General features: G+C 37.6%; 1 protein-coding gene across 1 annotated transcript in view; it reads left to right on the top strand.

Moving 5' to 3' along the window:
- The window catches only part of unc13c (unc-13 homolog C (C. elegans)), a gene marked incomplete at both ends in the record, with an annotated part of 106,411 nt that overhangs the window by 39,237 nt on the left and 50,800 nt on the right, over positions 1 to 16,374 (top strand). The window contains 2 exons of the mRNA XM_079242494.1: positions 14,376 to 14,465; positions 15,763 to 15,891. Coding sequence (XP_079098620.1) covers positions 14,376 to 14,465; positions 15,763 to 15,891 — 219 coding nt within the window. The remainder of the gene's footprint in view (positions 1 to 14,375; positions 14,466 to 15,762; positions 15,892 to 16,374) is intronic.

Genomic DNA, 16,374 nt, shown 5'->3' with positions numbered 1-16,374 from the left:
GAGAGAGAGCAGGGAGATAAATTGTTTTTATAACCATTGAATAAGCTAATGTTTGTGTTGAACTATCCATATTTCAGGGGACAGTTGTGCATTTTATTCATTACAAGTTGTTTCCTGTTTGGCCAGCTGTTTGTCATTATTGTCTCATTGACAACTGATTATTTTGCCTCAAGCTGCCTACTAACTGCATTTAGTGTAAAGCAGGAGGGCTGGATTTTGTTGCATGTACCACCTGTTCTTCAAAGATTGTTGTTGACCGGGTATGTTCAGTCTACACGTCTGACATTGAGAGAATGTGCTAAATGCCAAGTATGGAGGTTTTTAACAGATTTGTAGCATCAAAATTAGATACACTGAATGCCATTATAGATTTAGTGATGTCACTAAAAAGACTGACGTCTGATAATATCACATGTGCAACATTTATGCTCTCATATTATAACCAAAATTACAAGTATGTTACTGTAGTAACTTTGAAGAAGTTATTGTTGATGTGGAAAGCATTTTTGTCCTACTTGTTTTATAAATAAAATGTTTCTTACATAAAATCAAAAGAATTATATATATATATATATATATATATATATATATATATATATATGTATATATATATATATATATATATATATATATATATATATATATATATATACATATATAATATATATATATAGTTTTATTACATTTACTAATAAATAAATGCAACTTTTGCATTAGATTTAGAGAGTTTTCTTGTGACAGTTCAGCTGCACACACTGCAGCCGTGTGTTATTACCAGTTCAGTATTTAGGCATACACACTGTTGGAGAAGTGAGATGGTGCATACACTTGAGACAAACAGCAACATCTGAACAACATGGTCCCGCTTGACTGAAACAATATCTCCAGTAGAAATAGCCAGGAACTGTTCCCTGGTTATCAAGGTCAAGATTATTTATTAGAACATCATACCATAAGGCAATGTACCGCCGTTTACAGCTACCTGAAGAAGTTAATCCAGTGCAACAGCAGTCTTAGTTAATATTAATGGCTTTTATTGATTCTGTGGTTCGGTGTCAGAGAGTTATTGACCCAGATCTATGACATAATGATTTGAGACTGTAGTTGTGACAACGTTGAGTTGGTTTGTAATTTCATGAAATATGGTTTCAACATTTATGTCTTCTTACTCTTGCACCCATGTGTGGAACTACTGGATTTTTTTATAAGAATAGCAACAGTAAAATGCCATCGCCCAGTGGGGTTGCTCTCACTGTTTGTCCGGTTCTTTATGTAGTATAAAACCGGTTCATTTGTCCTGGTTACTTGTCCAGTGATTGCTGAATGATGAGCCTCAGGCAGCAACTCTGTGAGCCTAATTGCAGTGCTTTTTGCAGAGTTTTCTGGTTGACTTGTCACAGAATTACCCTGGAAGGTGTTCGATGTAAGCTGCCGTCACCTTTCTGTAATGTTATGATACATTGCTGTGTGTCCACACCCCTACCATGACACAATGTCTTTGTTGTCATGTTTGTCTCATTGACAGATGCAATGTACATCCTGAGGTTAAATCATGTCAGTGACATGATTAGGTATGAAAAGAGCATCCTGGAAAGGCTGAGCCAGTATTGCATTGTTGTAATATCCAGGCACTATGATGGCAATAAAAACAGAAGAAGAAGAAGAAGAATTTGGATGGGAAAAAGCATAAAAGCCACTTTGAATGACCACATGTTCTCATTACCCTGATCTTAACCACAATGTAAATTCTTCTAAATCACTGATAATGGATCCTCCAGGCTAAAGAGGAAATGTGCCATTGATACCTAGCGTATGAGATACCGTTAACTTAGTAATATGCTGTAACTCAGGTTTGTTATGTTCACACACAGATGAATCTAACTCGCTAAGGAATTGCTTATTTCAACAAGATGATGCCTAAACATATTTTTATGTATTACAGTATAACATATAACTTGTTAAACACAAGTACTTTTAATTGGCTGAATGGTAAAAAAAAGATCTGACTCCTGTCCAGACCTTTTTTTAATCAAAGAAAACATCTGTCATGTTGAAATAAAATATAACAGAAGAGCCACAGAACTACTGAAATTTGCTAAAATTAAATTTCACATACAAAAAACTCTTAAATGTATAACTATTACCTCTTTAGCATTGTTCAAACACAAAATTACTACCTGCAACTTTTTAATGATGCTAATCATAAATTAAGCTTAATTTAACATCACAATAATTATCAAAGCATGTAAACTACAAACTGATAATTAAATGCTGGGCTTAGATTATTTGCAAACTATCCTATTCTGTTTCTATATACATTTAGGATAGTATCCAATGTTTTTTTGTCAACAGGACTGTACAGTAAAAATGAATCTGTTATTGGAATTACTAAAGAGTTGCATGACATGCTTCTGCTTTATCATTGTTAAAGAATTGTTGAGATATATATTAATGAATAAATTGCTACTATGGCTAAACTAAAAATATAGAAAGGATATAGTTAAATCTTCCAGCTGAAAATCACTGCAGAGAAATTAACCTATTTAGGAATTTAGTTACAAAAAAACTTGATTTGTTTGATGCCAATTTCATTCCTCTAATTGATAAGCTCAAAAAATGTTTAGAGCTTTGGAAAATGCCTCCACTCTCTCTGCTGGGTAGAGTTAATGCAATTAAGATGATTTTTCTTCCTCAATTTCTGTATCTGCTGCAAAATATACCAATATTCATAAATAAAACTTAAAAAAAAAAATTTGACTCAATTACTCGACCATTTATCTGGAATTATAAAGCACGTAGAATAAAAAAAAGAGCAAATGTGCAAATCTAAGGCAGATGGTGGCCTCGCCCTCCCTAACTTTATGGCATATTACTGGGCGGTATGCCTTCGTTCTCCTTCTGGTTAGATGATGCATTTTTGTCGCCTGATTGGTTGGAGATGGAAAGGGAGGACTGCCTACCCTACTCAATAGGCGCAATTATACTCTCACCAGTTGCAGTTGACAAAAAATGGTACAGATACAATCCTATAATACACAATATAATTAAAACATGGAAACAAGTATTGAAGTACTTTAATCTCAGAAAAATCTCCTTTCTATTACCCATAGCGTCGAATCCATCATTTGCGCCTTCGAATATGGATGGATTTTTTAATGCCTGGAAAGAGTTAAGGATTGTTAACATTGGGGATCTCTATATTAATGGGACCTTCGCATCTTTTGAAAAACTTAGGGGAAAATACGACCTACCTTGGACTCACCGTTTTAGATACTTTCAAATCAGGGAATATGTAAGGGAACATCTGCCTGGATTCCAAAATGCGTCTTCTGATAAGCTAGATGATTGCGTGAAGCGTTGCATTGGTTCAGAGCACACAATATCTATCCTGTATGATTGCTTGCAAGACCTCTGTATACCTAGTATGGTTAAAATAAAATCTGAGTGGGAGCGGGAATTTGGAATACAATTTACGGATAATATTTGGAAGTCTATCTTAGAATACGTTCATACCTGCTCTCTAAATGCTAGACACCGCCTAATTCAGTTTAAAGTGCTTCATAGAATTCACTATTCAAAAATGAAGTTACATAACATTTTCCCTGAAATTTAACCCCTATGTGATAAATGCCTGTTTGCAAAAGCTGATTTATTGCACAGCTTTGTTTTGTGTCCTAAACTGCGAGATTATTGGGTTGACATTTTTAATGTGTTATCTAAAATACTTGAAGTACAGATACAACCTGAGCCTGTTCTAATTATTCTGAGCAGTTTAGACAGAATGAGACCCCTAAGAGTAACTCAGCAACTTTTTTTGTCTTACGGTTTGATTACAGCTAAGAAGCTAATTTTAATGTGTTGGAAGGGGACAAAGGTTCCCACACTGAAAAGATGGTTTACGGAATTGACAGATACACTTCATTTAGAAAAGATCAGGCACTCCACTAAGGATAGAATAGAACAATATGAAAAGATTTGGCGACCACTACTCTACCTCCTGGAAAGGGGGGTTGTTTTTATTTTTAGGGGGTTTTTTTTGTTTGTTTTTTGTTTTTTTGTTTTTTTTTAGTTTCCTCAAGGGCTTTTTTCTTTCCTTTTATTTTATTTTTTAAAGTTATTTTTGAGTACTTTGAATTTTGTATCCTTTTGCACCCTGCCTATTTCCCCTTTTTTTCTTTTTGCACCCATTCTTTAAATTAATAAAATAGCTATGGGAATGGAGAACAGGAGGGAAACTTTATTTATTTACTTTTTCCATTTTCACATTTAGGGGTGAAGGAGAAGGGGGAAGAAAGAAGGGGGGGGGGGGAGGGAAAAGGAACGGGGGAAAAAAAAAAGGGGGAAAAGGAATATGTCAACTATATATGAAATTCATGTAAGAGGCTTGCTCGTGATTTACCTTTTCCAAATAAAAAGATTTGAAACATTGAAAAAAAAAGAAAAAAGAAAAAAGAAATCTTCCAGCTGAAGATGTATATACTCAAAAAAAATTTAAAACAAAAAAAAAAAAAACTGGAAACACTTAACTTGCTGCTATTTTTACTCAGAAAAATTTAAATCCTGACATAAAGCACAGTCTTCCTGATCAATAAAGAGCTAATCCTGTTAAACCCACACACATTCACCCACACAGTGTCTGATCCACCTGCCGGACCCCGCAGCATACTGGCATACTAGCATACAGATACTGATCTAAACATTTAGCTGTTTTTTCCTCCAACCCTCTGATGCTCACAATCCCTCATTCCAAATTGTGCAGACATCCACACTGCAGTTCACACACTGATTCACACACATCTCCACCCTTTTTCCCCTGTTGACAGCATGACACAGTGAAGTGAAGCTGAAAGATGACCCACGCACCTTTAACGCAGCGCAGAAGTAACATGTTGCTGAGTAGGTGATTGCTTTTGTTCCTCTGCTCTCTGCCCACAGCTCTCAGTGTGAAGCCACAAGTGATTACAAAGACACACATTAGAAGCAGCGAACACAACTGTGGCCCTACAAATGGATAAACAAAAGGGGGGAGCTAGTATGCAGCATGATTGATAGATAAATACAATTTTGAGACAGAATGAAGCTGCAAATAGTGAGGAAGTATTAAAGAGGATTTAGGAAAAGAAGTTGATGCAACAGGCACGGAGACGGAGTTCAGTTAGTTAGAAAAATATTTAGAAAGAGTGAAAGTGGGAAACAGATGAAGAATGAAAGGTGCGGGTGGGTGACGAAAAAAGAGAAGGGGTTAAGTGAAAGAGAGATGGCCTGGCTGTCTGCCTGCGACACGTTCACCGAGAGAACTCGCAGAATCTCACGTTGCCTTCACCTGCCAGTGCTGCCCTGCTGCTCGCTTGTCAAAGCTGCCACAGACCAATAGTGTACGCACACTCATGCACATCCACACACAGTTCATACTCTCTCACTTCTGCAGCCATCCCACAGAGCAGACCTGCCACTATTTCACCGTAATAAGATTCAGATCTGGCTGCTCCGCCCGCTCGCCGTATGGATTTCCCTATAATGACATTCTGAGGGAGATTGAGTTTGCTTTTGTAAAACAGAGGGCTTGAATCAGCAGAGAGGGAGCCAGAGTGCGGCTGCCATCCCACATTTTGCAATATGTGCGTTTCGTCTCTTTCAACTTTACTCTTAACAGTGCTGATACACGGTGACACCTTGTAGAGCCAGCCTGTCCCAGCTGGGATTTGCGAATGTCGCTGGGTTGAACATAAAATCTCAGTATCCCGGGAACACTGCAAGAGATTTGGACTGTTGGCTTAGTTTGGGCAGTGTTATATTAAGTGATGTTAGTGCATTAAGCCCCCGTGGGAGATGTGTGCTGTTCTCTTCAAATGGAACTCAGTATGATTACAGCGAGTCATTGAAAAACAACGTGCTTACTGGTTTGTTGCTCTTTCTGCTGCCTCAACAAGTGAAGAAGAGAGAATAATCACTGTCCCATACTTTACCTGTAGCAGCACCTTGTCATATTTAGTGACACCGGCCTGCTAATAGAGTTGATAAAATATCACATGAGCAAAATTACACCTCTGGGATTATATAACAAGGTTTCAGAGAGGCACTGGGCAAAATATAGTCACAAGTCTTCCCCTATGGCTTGCCACAGAAGCATTCATCCAGCTCCTGTCATCCTCACAAGGTAGACAAATCTAATTTTATAGCTGTTGGAGGAAGAAAATGCCTTGAGAACAAAGCCTCATTTGCATAGTTGCAAGTATTTGCGAATATCTTTTTCTTTACAGAACAATACTTACATAATCCAGGCTTGTCTTTTGAAATGAATGACAGACTGTGAAAATACAGACAGAGGAAACAAACTGGTTTGAAATCACAGTAGTGAGACTGTCAAAGACTTAAACAATTATATGTTATTATCACAGTCACTGATGTGGAGATCGTTTTGCTCGGTAGAGTTCTCTGTTCATGCATTTTCAGTCACTCATGCAGAAGTGGGTCACAGTGATTCAAGCATAGCAGTCCACATGGCTCTCCAGCAAATTTCCAGCTTCTACTGGGAATCCCTCTACATTCTCCGACCAGATGAGATACAGTCGCATAAGTGTTTTGGTTCTGCTTTGGGGTCTCCTATCAGTCAGACGTACTAAAGTACAGCTGCATCAGAAGATGTAAGTACATGTTTGGTATGAAATACATCATAGTATTTTTTATAGTTACCACACACAGCATGTAGTTGTTTTTACTGCGTTCACAATAGTATAGAAAACAACAGAAATACAAACTCATAGATATACGAAACATAAATGCAATGTGACCAGGGCAATATTCGCGTTGGATTATGTGGTTCAGCGGCTGTTTGTGGATGATTTTTCCACACGATTACTTGCACTCGCTCCACTTGTTACCTGCTGCTCGACCTGCAACTTTTTAGGCCATTGTGCAGCCTCTCCCAACCGGCACAGATCAAAATAAACTGTTAAACAGTCCCGGACAATGGTTGTTACTGTTACTCTTTGTTGGGAATTTCAGTTGTTATAATATTTTCAGTTCATATTATGATAATCTTTATTAACCTTTCATTGATGGTCTTCATTAATCCTCATGTACAAGTTAAAAGTTTTCCTCTGTGTGCTGTTTGGATAAGCAGGACATTCCAGTGACGTGCAAGGTCAGAGTGGTCTGACCAAATTTGATAAACATTCGGTTCCTATCTGAATGGTATCTTTAAGAAGAGTACACATATACATTGTCCTATCAGGACATACGCATTGGGCTTTTGAACCAAGCAAACACCCACCCACCCACCCACACACACACACACACACACACACTGAATTGTATCAACTTGTATGAATGTCATGTGGTATCTTTCAATAAATGGCTTGGAGGTTTTTTGAAGCTCAGGCTTCTGAGATGAGCCTCCTTGCAAGTTGGACAAGATCGTCTAGTCTGGCTTCCTCCTTATTTAATGATAATTATGTTAAGATGTTAAGGGTTTAAACTTAACACTCTTAATGGCACATCTTTCAAAATGAGTGCAGTTCTAAAGGTAATAATGTACAAGCATTGAACTTTCAGTTTTAGGAGTTTTGATGTTGTGTTTGCTCGCTGGTTTTAACGCGTGGTGAGCCTTTTTTTATTGTAATGATGAACTCTCTGTACTTGAGAGGTTAGCACTCAGGATTGGTGCTGACCCAACATAATATTCAGTGTGTGACCACAACAAAGACAAAGACCTCAAAGCTCATCAGCATCACTCACTCTTCATCTCATCTAATAATGGACTTTCTGTCATCTTTCTGAGGCAGTGCTGATGTTGTCTCTACTTTTAGCACAGAGATGGATGCCTTACTCTTTCAGTTTGCCTGTCTGCTTGTGGACAATAAATCTTTTTACTCTTCTCTGTTTTTCTACTGATGAAAACGGAGTCTTCATTTTTAACTATGTTTCAGGCATGGAATAAAATTTCATTTCACCATGATTGCTGCTTCTAGAAACACCTAACAATAAGCAGAATGTTTGTTCAGAGAAACCGCGATGGTGTGAATAAACACAAATTAATCAGCAATTTTTAAGATAGGCATCAGATGAATCATCATTAAAAGCCTGCCAGCAACAGAAGCCGAGTGAATTACTCTTAACTGCTTGTCTTGTTTTGTTGCTAACACTTTGAGAAGACAACTTTTTACAAGTTTAACAGTTTGGTTTATTACTGCTATGCATTCTCAATGCAGGTCTTACAGTGAAACAGGGATTACAGATTGTCCATTGCTTTGTCAATCAATGAAGAATGCGTCTTGTGAGCACATGCCATGTAAAACCAGAATAGGATTTTTCAAATGGATTTCCAGGTGTTTGCAGCAGCCATAATCAGTAATTGTCAGTAAGGACTTTCTTTGTTTCAGCCACTGGTATGAACCACATTCGTTTTTTGATGTTCAGGAATCCATTATAAGAGCAGATGCACATAAAATGCTAAACGGTGAAGCATTTTACATTTAACTGTTAGGAATAAAATGTCATACTGTGCTGTCTTTCATTTCTAAATAAACCCAGGGGTCAGAGCCTTTTTTTTTATCAGAGAGGAGGGAGGCCATTGTGAGAACTTCACATTTTCAAGTGCAGTTTCAGCTCTTTCTTGGGTAATTTTCTTTTTTTTAGATAAATGTTAATGCCTCTCCTGTAAATGCAAGAAAGCACAGATTAGTTTGAAATTACTGCAGGACTACAGGAGGTTCAAGTGTCTACTTTATTTTTTTCAAATTTAGCTTTCTGTGCAAATTTTTATTTTAAGAGCAGTTTGTTCAGTAGAATAAAACGACTCATGTTTTATTTCCATTGTTTTGCTGGCAAGACTGTAATTTAGTTCTTTGTGTCTACACCTGAAAAGCCTTTCTGTTGACTACCCTCGGTTGTTAATTGTATCCAGCAGTTCTGTCTTTTATTGGATTGATGAAAAACTTAAACTCACCATGTTTTTAATAGAAAGTAAAAGCCTCTAAATCTTCCACCTTTCGCCACTTCATAGGGCTTTAATTTTGAGTCAATATATCAACACATATAAGACATTTAGAAATCATAATGGACTATCTTTTTATGCCTTGAAATTATCTTTAACACTCTGGGGACGCCGGCATTGTCGGCGATGCCAGGGACTATGTTGTGTTTAATTGAGCATAGCTTTCAAGCCATAAAAGATAGAAACTTACTTAGTTTCCCCTCTTAATCGGGAGACTCTGGGCTTTCAGACGGTAGTTCCGGCATCACTGCAGCCCATTCATAGGTGATACAGTGTTGTGTCAAAATAGGTGTTCCAATCAGAGCCTTTGTCTTTGGCGCATGACACGTGTTTGTCCAATCAGAGCCGATGATGCCTCAGGAAACGCCTCCAAACAGTGTCAATCACTATGCATCGGCGTCATTAGCAGTCGGATAGCTGCCTTCTGTATTTACAAGGCCGATAAATTATGAAAACAACAGCTTTTACGCACACATACCATGCGTAATTGCTCAAACAAACATTTGCATTAATCAAGTAGTTTATTTCAACATAAACAACACGACGGCGTCGTAACAGATGTATAATTTGGTAACAGATACAGTGTGTGCAGCTGACAGTGATTTCAGAAAGCTGTGGTGCTTCAGTCCCCTTCAGTACCTTTAGTCATGCTTCGAAATTATAATACTTCAGCTTCATTTACATCGCAGTTTATGATATTTCAATTCAAAATAGAACATTTTTAAAAAAAAAAAAAACAAGGTATAGGACATTATGGGACATTGAAAGGTGGTGTTTATTAGCATTTAAACTAAAAAAAAAAAGTCAGGCAAGGTTTATTTCTCTAAAATACCCTTAGTACCCAGACGGTTAAAGACTTCTTACTTCTACTTTTACAACCATTTATATTTTCTGTATGGAGGCATCTTGTCGGTTCAGAAATATAAAGCTGCCAAAAAAAACCTTCATATTATAGAATGATTTTATTGTGCATTAAAGAAAATTGTCCTACTCTGAATTACTGTGGAATTAAGTTGCAGACATGAAGATGTAGTCCCATCTGGTTTGTCACTGTGTCCTCCAAGCTTCACCATTATAGTCTCTCATTTGAAGTAAAACTTAAATCCATTTTGGTAAATTAGACATTTTCCTGATCTACTGCACGCAGTTTCCTCATTCAAAGTCGAATAAGGTTAATTCCACATTTTCATTTTTACAATAAAACTATGGCGTTATAAGGTGATACATCCCATTCTTTTTGTAATTATGAGGGAGTCAGTTGTATGCGTCTGTATGTCAGTGTCATCATGCTTTAATTTCCATCTATTGCAGCTCATTCATGTTAATCCGGTCATAAAGCATCAATGGCATGGTTCTCATATGTTTCCTGTTTTCACTGCAGTGCCAATGTAATGTAAGAGGTACACACAGGCTTAATTATTTCATGCAGATATATTTATGAACTCTTGTATTTTGTTTTCTGCTAACTGATTATCATCATATCCCAGCTCTTGGATTTTCCTTGTTTGGTAAAATTCTTTAAGGATCAGCTGAGTGTTCATGTTGTTGAAAAACAGATGATTTTTCACAGCAAGACATAATCAGAAGTATCTATTTGTTGCTTCTACTGTGCCTACAATAAAATGACTCACACAAGCTACGTATGGGTTGTATTGACCAATCTCCTCGCACACTTTATCCATTTTGTACAATTTAAAGCCTTTAGCTACTTAGCCTCGAGCAACAAATAAACAAGCATGGCTATCTTTTTATAGATCTTGAAAGCAGACAGTTTTTTTGCTTCATTTAGCATTTTACCACACTTTTCAAATCTGCACCTATTCACACTGGAGTATTTAGAGCCATTTATGTATGATTTGGAAACCGACTTAGGAATTAAATCCTTGATATAATCTTTAATTCATTATGCTGCTTACCTTACATGTTGTGGATCTGATAATCTCTGCTTCTTCAGTGATGTTACCTTTAAAATCAATATGCTTGTGAAAATATTCCATTTGCTGAAAAGCTGCAGCAATTTTCCACTGGTAGGGCTTATTTACAAGTCATTTGAGTATTTAGAAGTTATTTTCATGACGGTACCACAGGGAAAATGTTGTCCCTCTTTCTGAAATCATTAAGATCTCCTTGGCATTCAGATGTCTGCAAAGCATGCATTGAGGCAAAATTAAGAATAGATTTAATGATATCTCAATATCCAGTGTGAAATTATCTATATTTTACAGTATATGTTCTACCTATTGTTTTTTGTTTGTTTGTTTCTATCATTAAAAATGTGTACATTGTTAAATCTGTATGGAAGATTCTTGCAATTCATGCCAAACATCCAGTATGGAAATTGTAGAAAAGGACACTAAATGTGCTTGACATATGCAGAACGCCCTGCGTCTGTGCGAGCTGTTCTTGTTAAATGAATTCAAGGAAATTATGAATGACTTGGAGGCAGGCACAGCTGCTTGCAGATGCTGTGATAGACTATTATTGTCCATGCTTTGGCTTGCTATGGCTGTGAGGATGAATTATTCTATTTATATTATACCTCTTTTGTTTTCAGTGTTTGGGATTCCAGTGTTTCTTTTGTTAATACTTGTCTGTGCATATCATTTGTTAATGATATGCACACACTAATACTTGTGTTTATAGTCCTGCAATTATGTTGTGTGTGTACTGTTGTGTAACTATCATGAAAGCTTGTCATCTTGGCCGCTTTTCTTGTAAAAGCTATTATAAATATTAGGAGTACTATTCTAGATAGATACACATTAAATTCAAATAACTAAACCTTAATTGAGATCTACTGGTAATTAAAACTAATCTAAATGCTTATGAATAGTTGTTTTGATTATAGTTCATACACATAGAGCATGTAGTGTAGCTATAGTGCAGAATACACACTTCAGAGCTGCGACTGCTTTTACTTGTATGATGGCAACATTCACAGGAGGGTATTATAAGAGAAATGTCACTGTCAGCAGCAAGAGAAAAAGAGTTGTGATTGATGTCACGTCTGGGCTTTGTGACAGAGGGAATGGAGGCAGTGGAGTAGCTTTGCAAAAAATATTCTTTTCTTTTTTTTCTATTGTTAAAAAAAAAAAAATCAGTAAGTGACTGGATGAGAGATGATGCTCAAGCTCCTAACATTGCATTTAAAGCAATTAAATGAAATGCAATCCCTCAACTACAAACACACGATGAAACACTTGAACAGCATAGTTCGTATAAAAAGCAGTGATGCAAACAGCCATTTATCCAAAGCAAAAAAAGAAAAAAAACAAACAAAAAAAAAAAAACAACAGAGCAACAAGCTCCTATTGATTTTCTTTTCTCCTATTCACAGCAGCCAAATATAGTACCTTTGCTTATAGAGGATGTGTGTGAAGTTTGTTGCCTAGAGGCTGTTTACTCCACTTTCACCTCTAAGCTTGACTTTTCCTATTAATCATGGGCATAAAGGAAATAAACTGTAATCTCTCAGAAGACTGCTGACTCTCTGTGAGAGATTTACAAGCAATTAACATTGTTTCCCTTCAGTTTTTAGACCAGCGTTCAAGTTGTGCTCATTTATTGTTCCTCATTGTATGTTTTGTGGTATTTTGCTTCCAACATCATTCATGAGCCCAGTAAAACTCTACGCTGCTCACGTTCTAAAGATGTCAGATGAGTTTCCCTTCAGCTGATCGGTGCTCATCTCAGATCTTGCTTGTGTTTGTGTTGTCAAGCCTGCAGGCGGCTGTTAAGATTTGGCTCTTGTTTTCACAATCCCCGATGTGCATTTATTGACGGAATTGAGGCGGGATGGAAAACAAGCTCAATTTTATTAAAGCTGCAGAAGAGTAGGAGAAGTAGGATAATGTATCCTATTCCTCACAGCTGTCAATGCTTTATACGCTCCTCGACACGGTGCCCTGCTCTGGCTGATGACTTCATGGCCCTGAAATAGTTGTTTTCATCAGAGGGGACCTCCCTTTCCTACTAAACGATTAGACTGCCATGATGACAGACTGTCATTTCAGTTTTTATTGCTGTGCATTGCTCAGAAATCATTTTCCATGTTGTGGCCTAAGCGGTGTGACGTTAGACCTCTTCAAATTTGACCTTTTTCATCAAACATATACAAACTTATATTATTCCCATTCTCCAAGGTCTAAATAAACTAAATATATAATTTACTTTGATCTCGGATCTTGGCTATGCCTGCCTCATGAGCCATGTTTTATTTTTGACTTTTTTCAACAATGCAAAATTTGGGACATTATGTCCTTGTTTTCATTGTAGCTTCCCAGAGGTTGATACTGTAGCACTGAAAGTTGTACCAAATGAAAGCTAATAAAATGTTCTTGCATATGGTTGTAAACACATTAACAACAGTGTAAATTTGAACTAATTTTAATTTGGTGTCAGCAAGAGTAGTGAGCCAGTCACATTTCACTCCAAGAGCATCTAACAGAAAGTGAGACTCTGGGTCTACCAGGTCTGTAGCTGTGTTGAGGACCTCCTGTCCTCAACATGAGGTTCATATGCTGGAGGTCATGGACAGCTGTGTCAGCAGATAGCTGCATCAGATGTGATGGTTACACAGTGGCTGTGTAATTTCATGAAAAGCCTCTGGAAAGCTGTAACTCTAAGGTGTTTATCCTTTGCAGATTTGGTCATGCTGTCATGTGAACTGAACAAGGTGAACTGCTGGCACCAGTTACCATTTTCTGGAGAACAGAGGTCACCAGTTCATCAATCTGCTTGTCTTGTATTGCAGCATTCATTCATTTTCTGAATCCAAGTAAGGGTCCCAGTCTCATGTCACCAGTCTATCACAGATCCAACACCGACAAACAACCATTCACCTTGAGAGAAGCATACATGAGAGAACAGCTGAGTATTGAACCGGTGATCTTCTTGCTGTGAGGCCACAGTGCTAACCACTACGCCACCGTGCAGCCCTTGTATGGCATGTTCTCCATAGGCTGGAGGTCATGGATAGCTGTGTCAGCAGATAGCTGCGTCAGATGTGATGGTTACACAGTGGCTGGTGTAGAATAGCTTTCATTTGATACAACTTTCAATGCAATAGCATCAGCCTCTGGGAAGCTACAATGAAAACAAGGACATAATGTCCCAAATCTTGCATTGTTTTTGAAAAACATCTACAATAAAAGTACATGGCTCATGAAGCAGGCATAGCCAAGGTCCAGGACCAAATTAACTGATATATTTAGTTTGTTTAGACCTTGTAGAATGGGAATAATATCAGTTTGCATATGTTTGATGAAAAAGGTCAAATTTGAAGAGGTCTAGTGTGACGTGGTAGGTCGAGTTGGGTGAAAATTCAGTCCAAACAAATTCTGCTTCCTGACTTTGTTTCCTTCTCTCATCTCTGTTCCAGGATAATTTCCCTGCGGGAAACCCAGAGCGTCTCCAAGATCTGAAGTCCACTGTTGATCTGCTGACTAGCATCACCTTCTTCAGGATGAAGGTATTGTGTTTGTTTGTTAGAGTGCTGGTTAGATTAGCAATTATCTGTATGAAAGGCAAAGAGACAGCATTGAACACCATTTAAGAGATTTCTAAAGGAACATGATTAAAGTTTATGTATTGGAGCTTATGCATCTTTGCTCCAGAGGTCCTCTGCCCTTGTTTTATTGACTCACACGCCTGCGCGCCATCAGGTCATTGTCATTAAATCTCCCTTCATTCAGTTCGAAAATATAAACCCACATTGATTCCAGGCACATTTGATTTGGGTGAAATCAATTCAATCCCATCAATTCTGACTCCCTGACCCTTGCAACACTACTGACCAGTCAAACTAATTTATTGTTACATAATTCCATGTACCCAGCAGCTAATGTGGTGCTGCTGTCTTTGTGTGATGTCATGACCTGCATTCACAAGAAAGCCTTTATATTCAAAAGGCTTCCATTGCTGCCCTGTTTCCTCCCCCCACCCCCTCGCTCCCCCTGCATGTACAGTACACTGAGTTGTTTCCAGCTCTGAGGAAAGCTTAGCTTCATCCCTCTTTCTTTTGGTGGGTGTGTGCACTGGAGCACTGAGGCATAGCTAAGATGGCAGCTGTGAGCAAAGGAATGAAAACTGTCACATTAGGTCACTAAAGCTTTCACTCTGTGCCATACCCATGCTTAGTCCTACTGTGTGTACAATATACACCACAGCTTACACACTGAATGTTTACCGTTACTGCGTGATAACCTACACATAAACCTAAATGCCAGTTCGGCTGCATTTCAGTAATGATATGTATAATACATGCAAGTGGGTTGTCCCTTTTTTCTCAAGGACGTGATATCTTGATTTAAATGTTTTAAACATGAAATATGACATCATTACACAACCATTGGTGGATTTTGCATAAATTTGAATACTGTCAAGATGGTTTAGCTCCATTTACAGACTTGTGGGAGGCAGGGCTGAAACACTCTGAAGGATATTTAAAATAGTGACAAAGTGACAGACCTATGTGCTATGATCCTTCAGTTTTTTTTTCCATTTTGCATTCAAACATTGATTTTTTTCTCCTTAAAGTTTTTTTTAGCTGTGTTGCCTTCTGCTTTATTAACTGAATGGTATTTCTTTGCTAGTGGACAACATTTACTGGGTGGTAACTTAACACAATATGAAGTCTATAGCCAGTAAATTGCCCTCCTTTGTAGGTGGGACTTGTTGGCATTCTGATACTATGTGGAGAATTTTTATGATCCGACACTGAAAACATACCGGGTGGATTTTAACTGCATGCATTCCTCTTTGTGTAGGTGCAAGAGCTCCAGAGTCCACCAAGAGCCAGTATGGTAGTGAAGGATTGTGTCAAGGCGTGTCTAGACTCTACATACAAGTATATTTTTGACAACTGTCATGAACTGTACAACCAGCTTCTTGACCAGGTAATGTATTTTGTTGGCTCTTCCCACCTGTCAGCACATGACATTCAGCTCCCTACAAACAGAACATCTTGACAACAATGAGTTCATAGTGATGCATAATGTAAAGATTGGCCAAAATCTTAGAATGGCTGTACTTCTCTGTAGTTATGATAAGAACCAAACAAGGCATCACTTACTTTTTTTTTTTTTTTTTTTTTTAAACTCATCTGGGCTTATCTGCATGAATGTTTAAATACTTGAGTAAAATTGTAAACACAAACAAACAGAAATGCATTTTTGTAAAAGAGAGTCTATGCATTGTAGTTTTGTGTCTGCTCATAAGGGTGTAAAATACGAAGATAGGAGGTTTCAGTCTGTTTAATCAAATTTAGGTCCTGCTGTGCCAGGTATCTGCAGATTTGTGTAATCATGGCATTGCAGGAAGCAGCGTTGGGACCTGGCATTTATGGTGCAGTTTAAGTGGTTATTGTTATTTGTAAACCT

Source organism: Telmatherina bonti (genome assembly GCF_933228915.1).
Source record: "Telmatherina bonti genome assembly, chromosome: 1".
NCBI classification, from domain to species: domain Eukaryota; kingdom Metazoa; phylum Chordata; class Actinopteri; order Atheriniformes; family Telmatherinidae; genus Telmatherina; species Telmatherina bonti.
The sequence above is the reverse complement of the archived record's forward strand: the minus strand, read 5'-3'. Positions and strand labels throughout refer to the sequence as shown.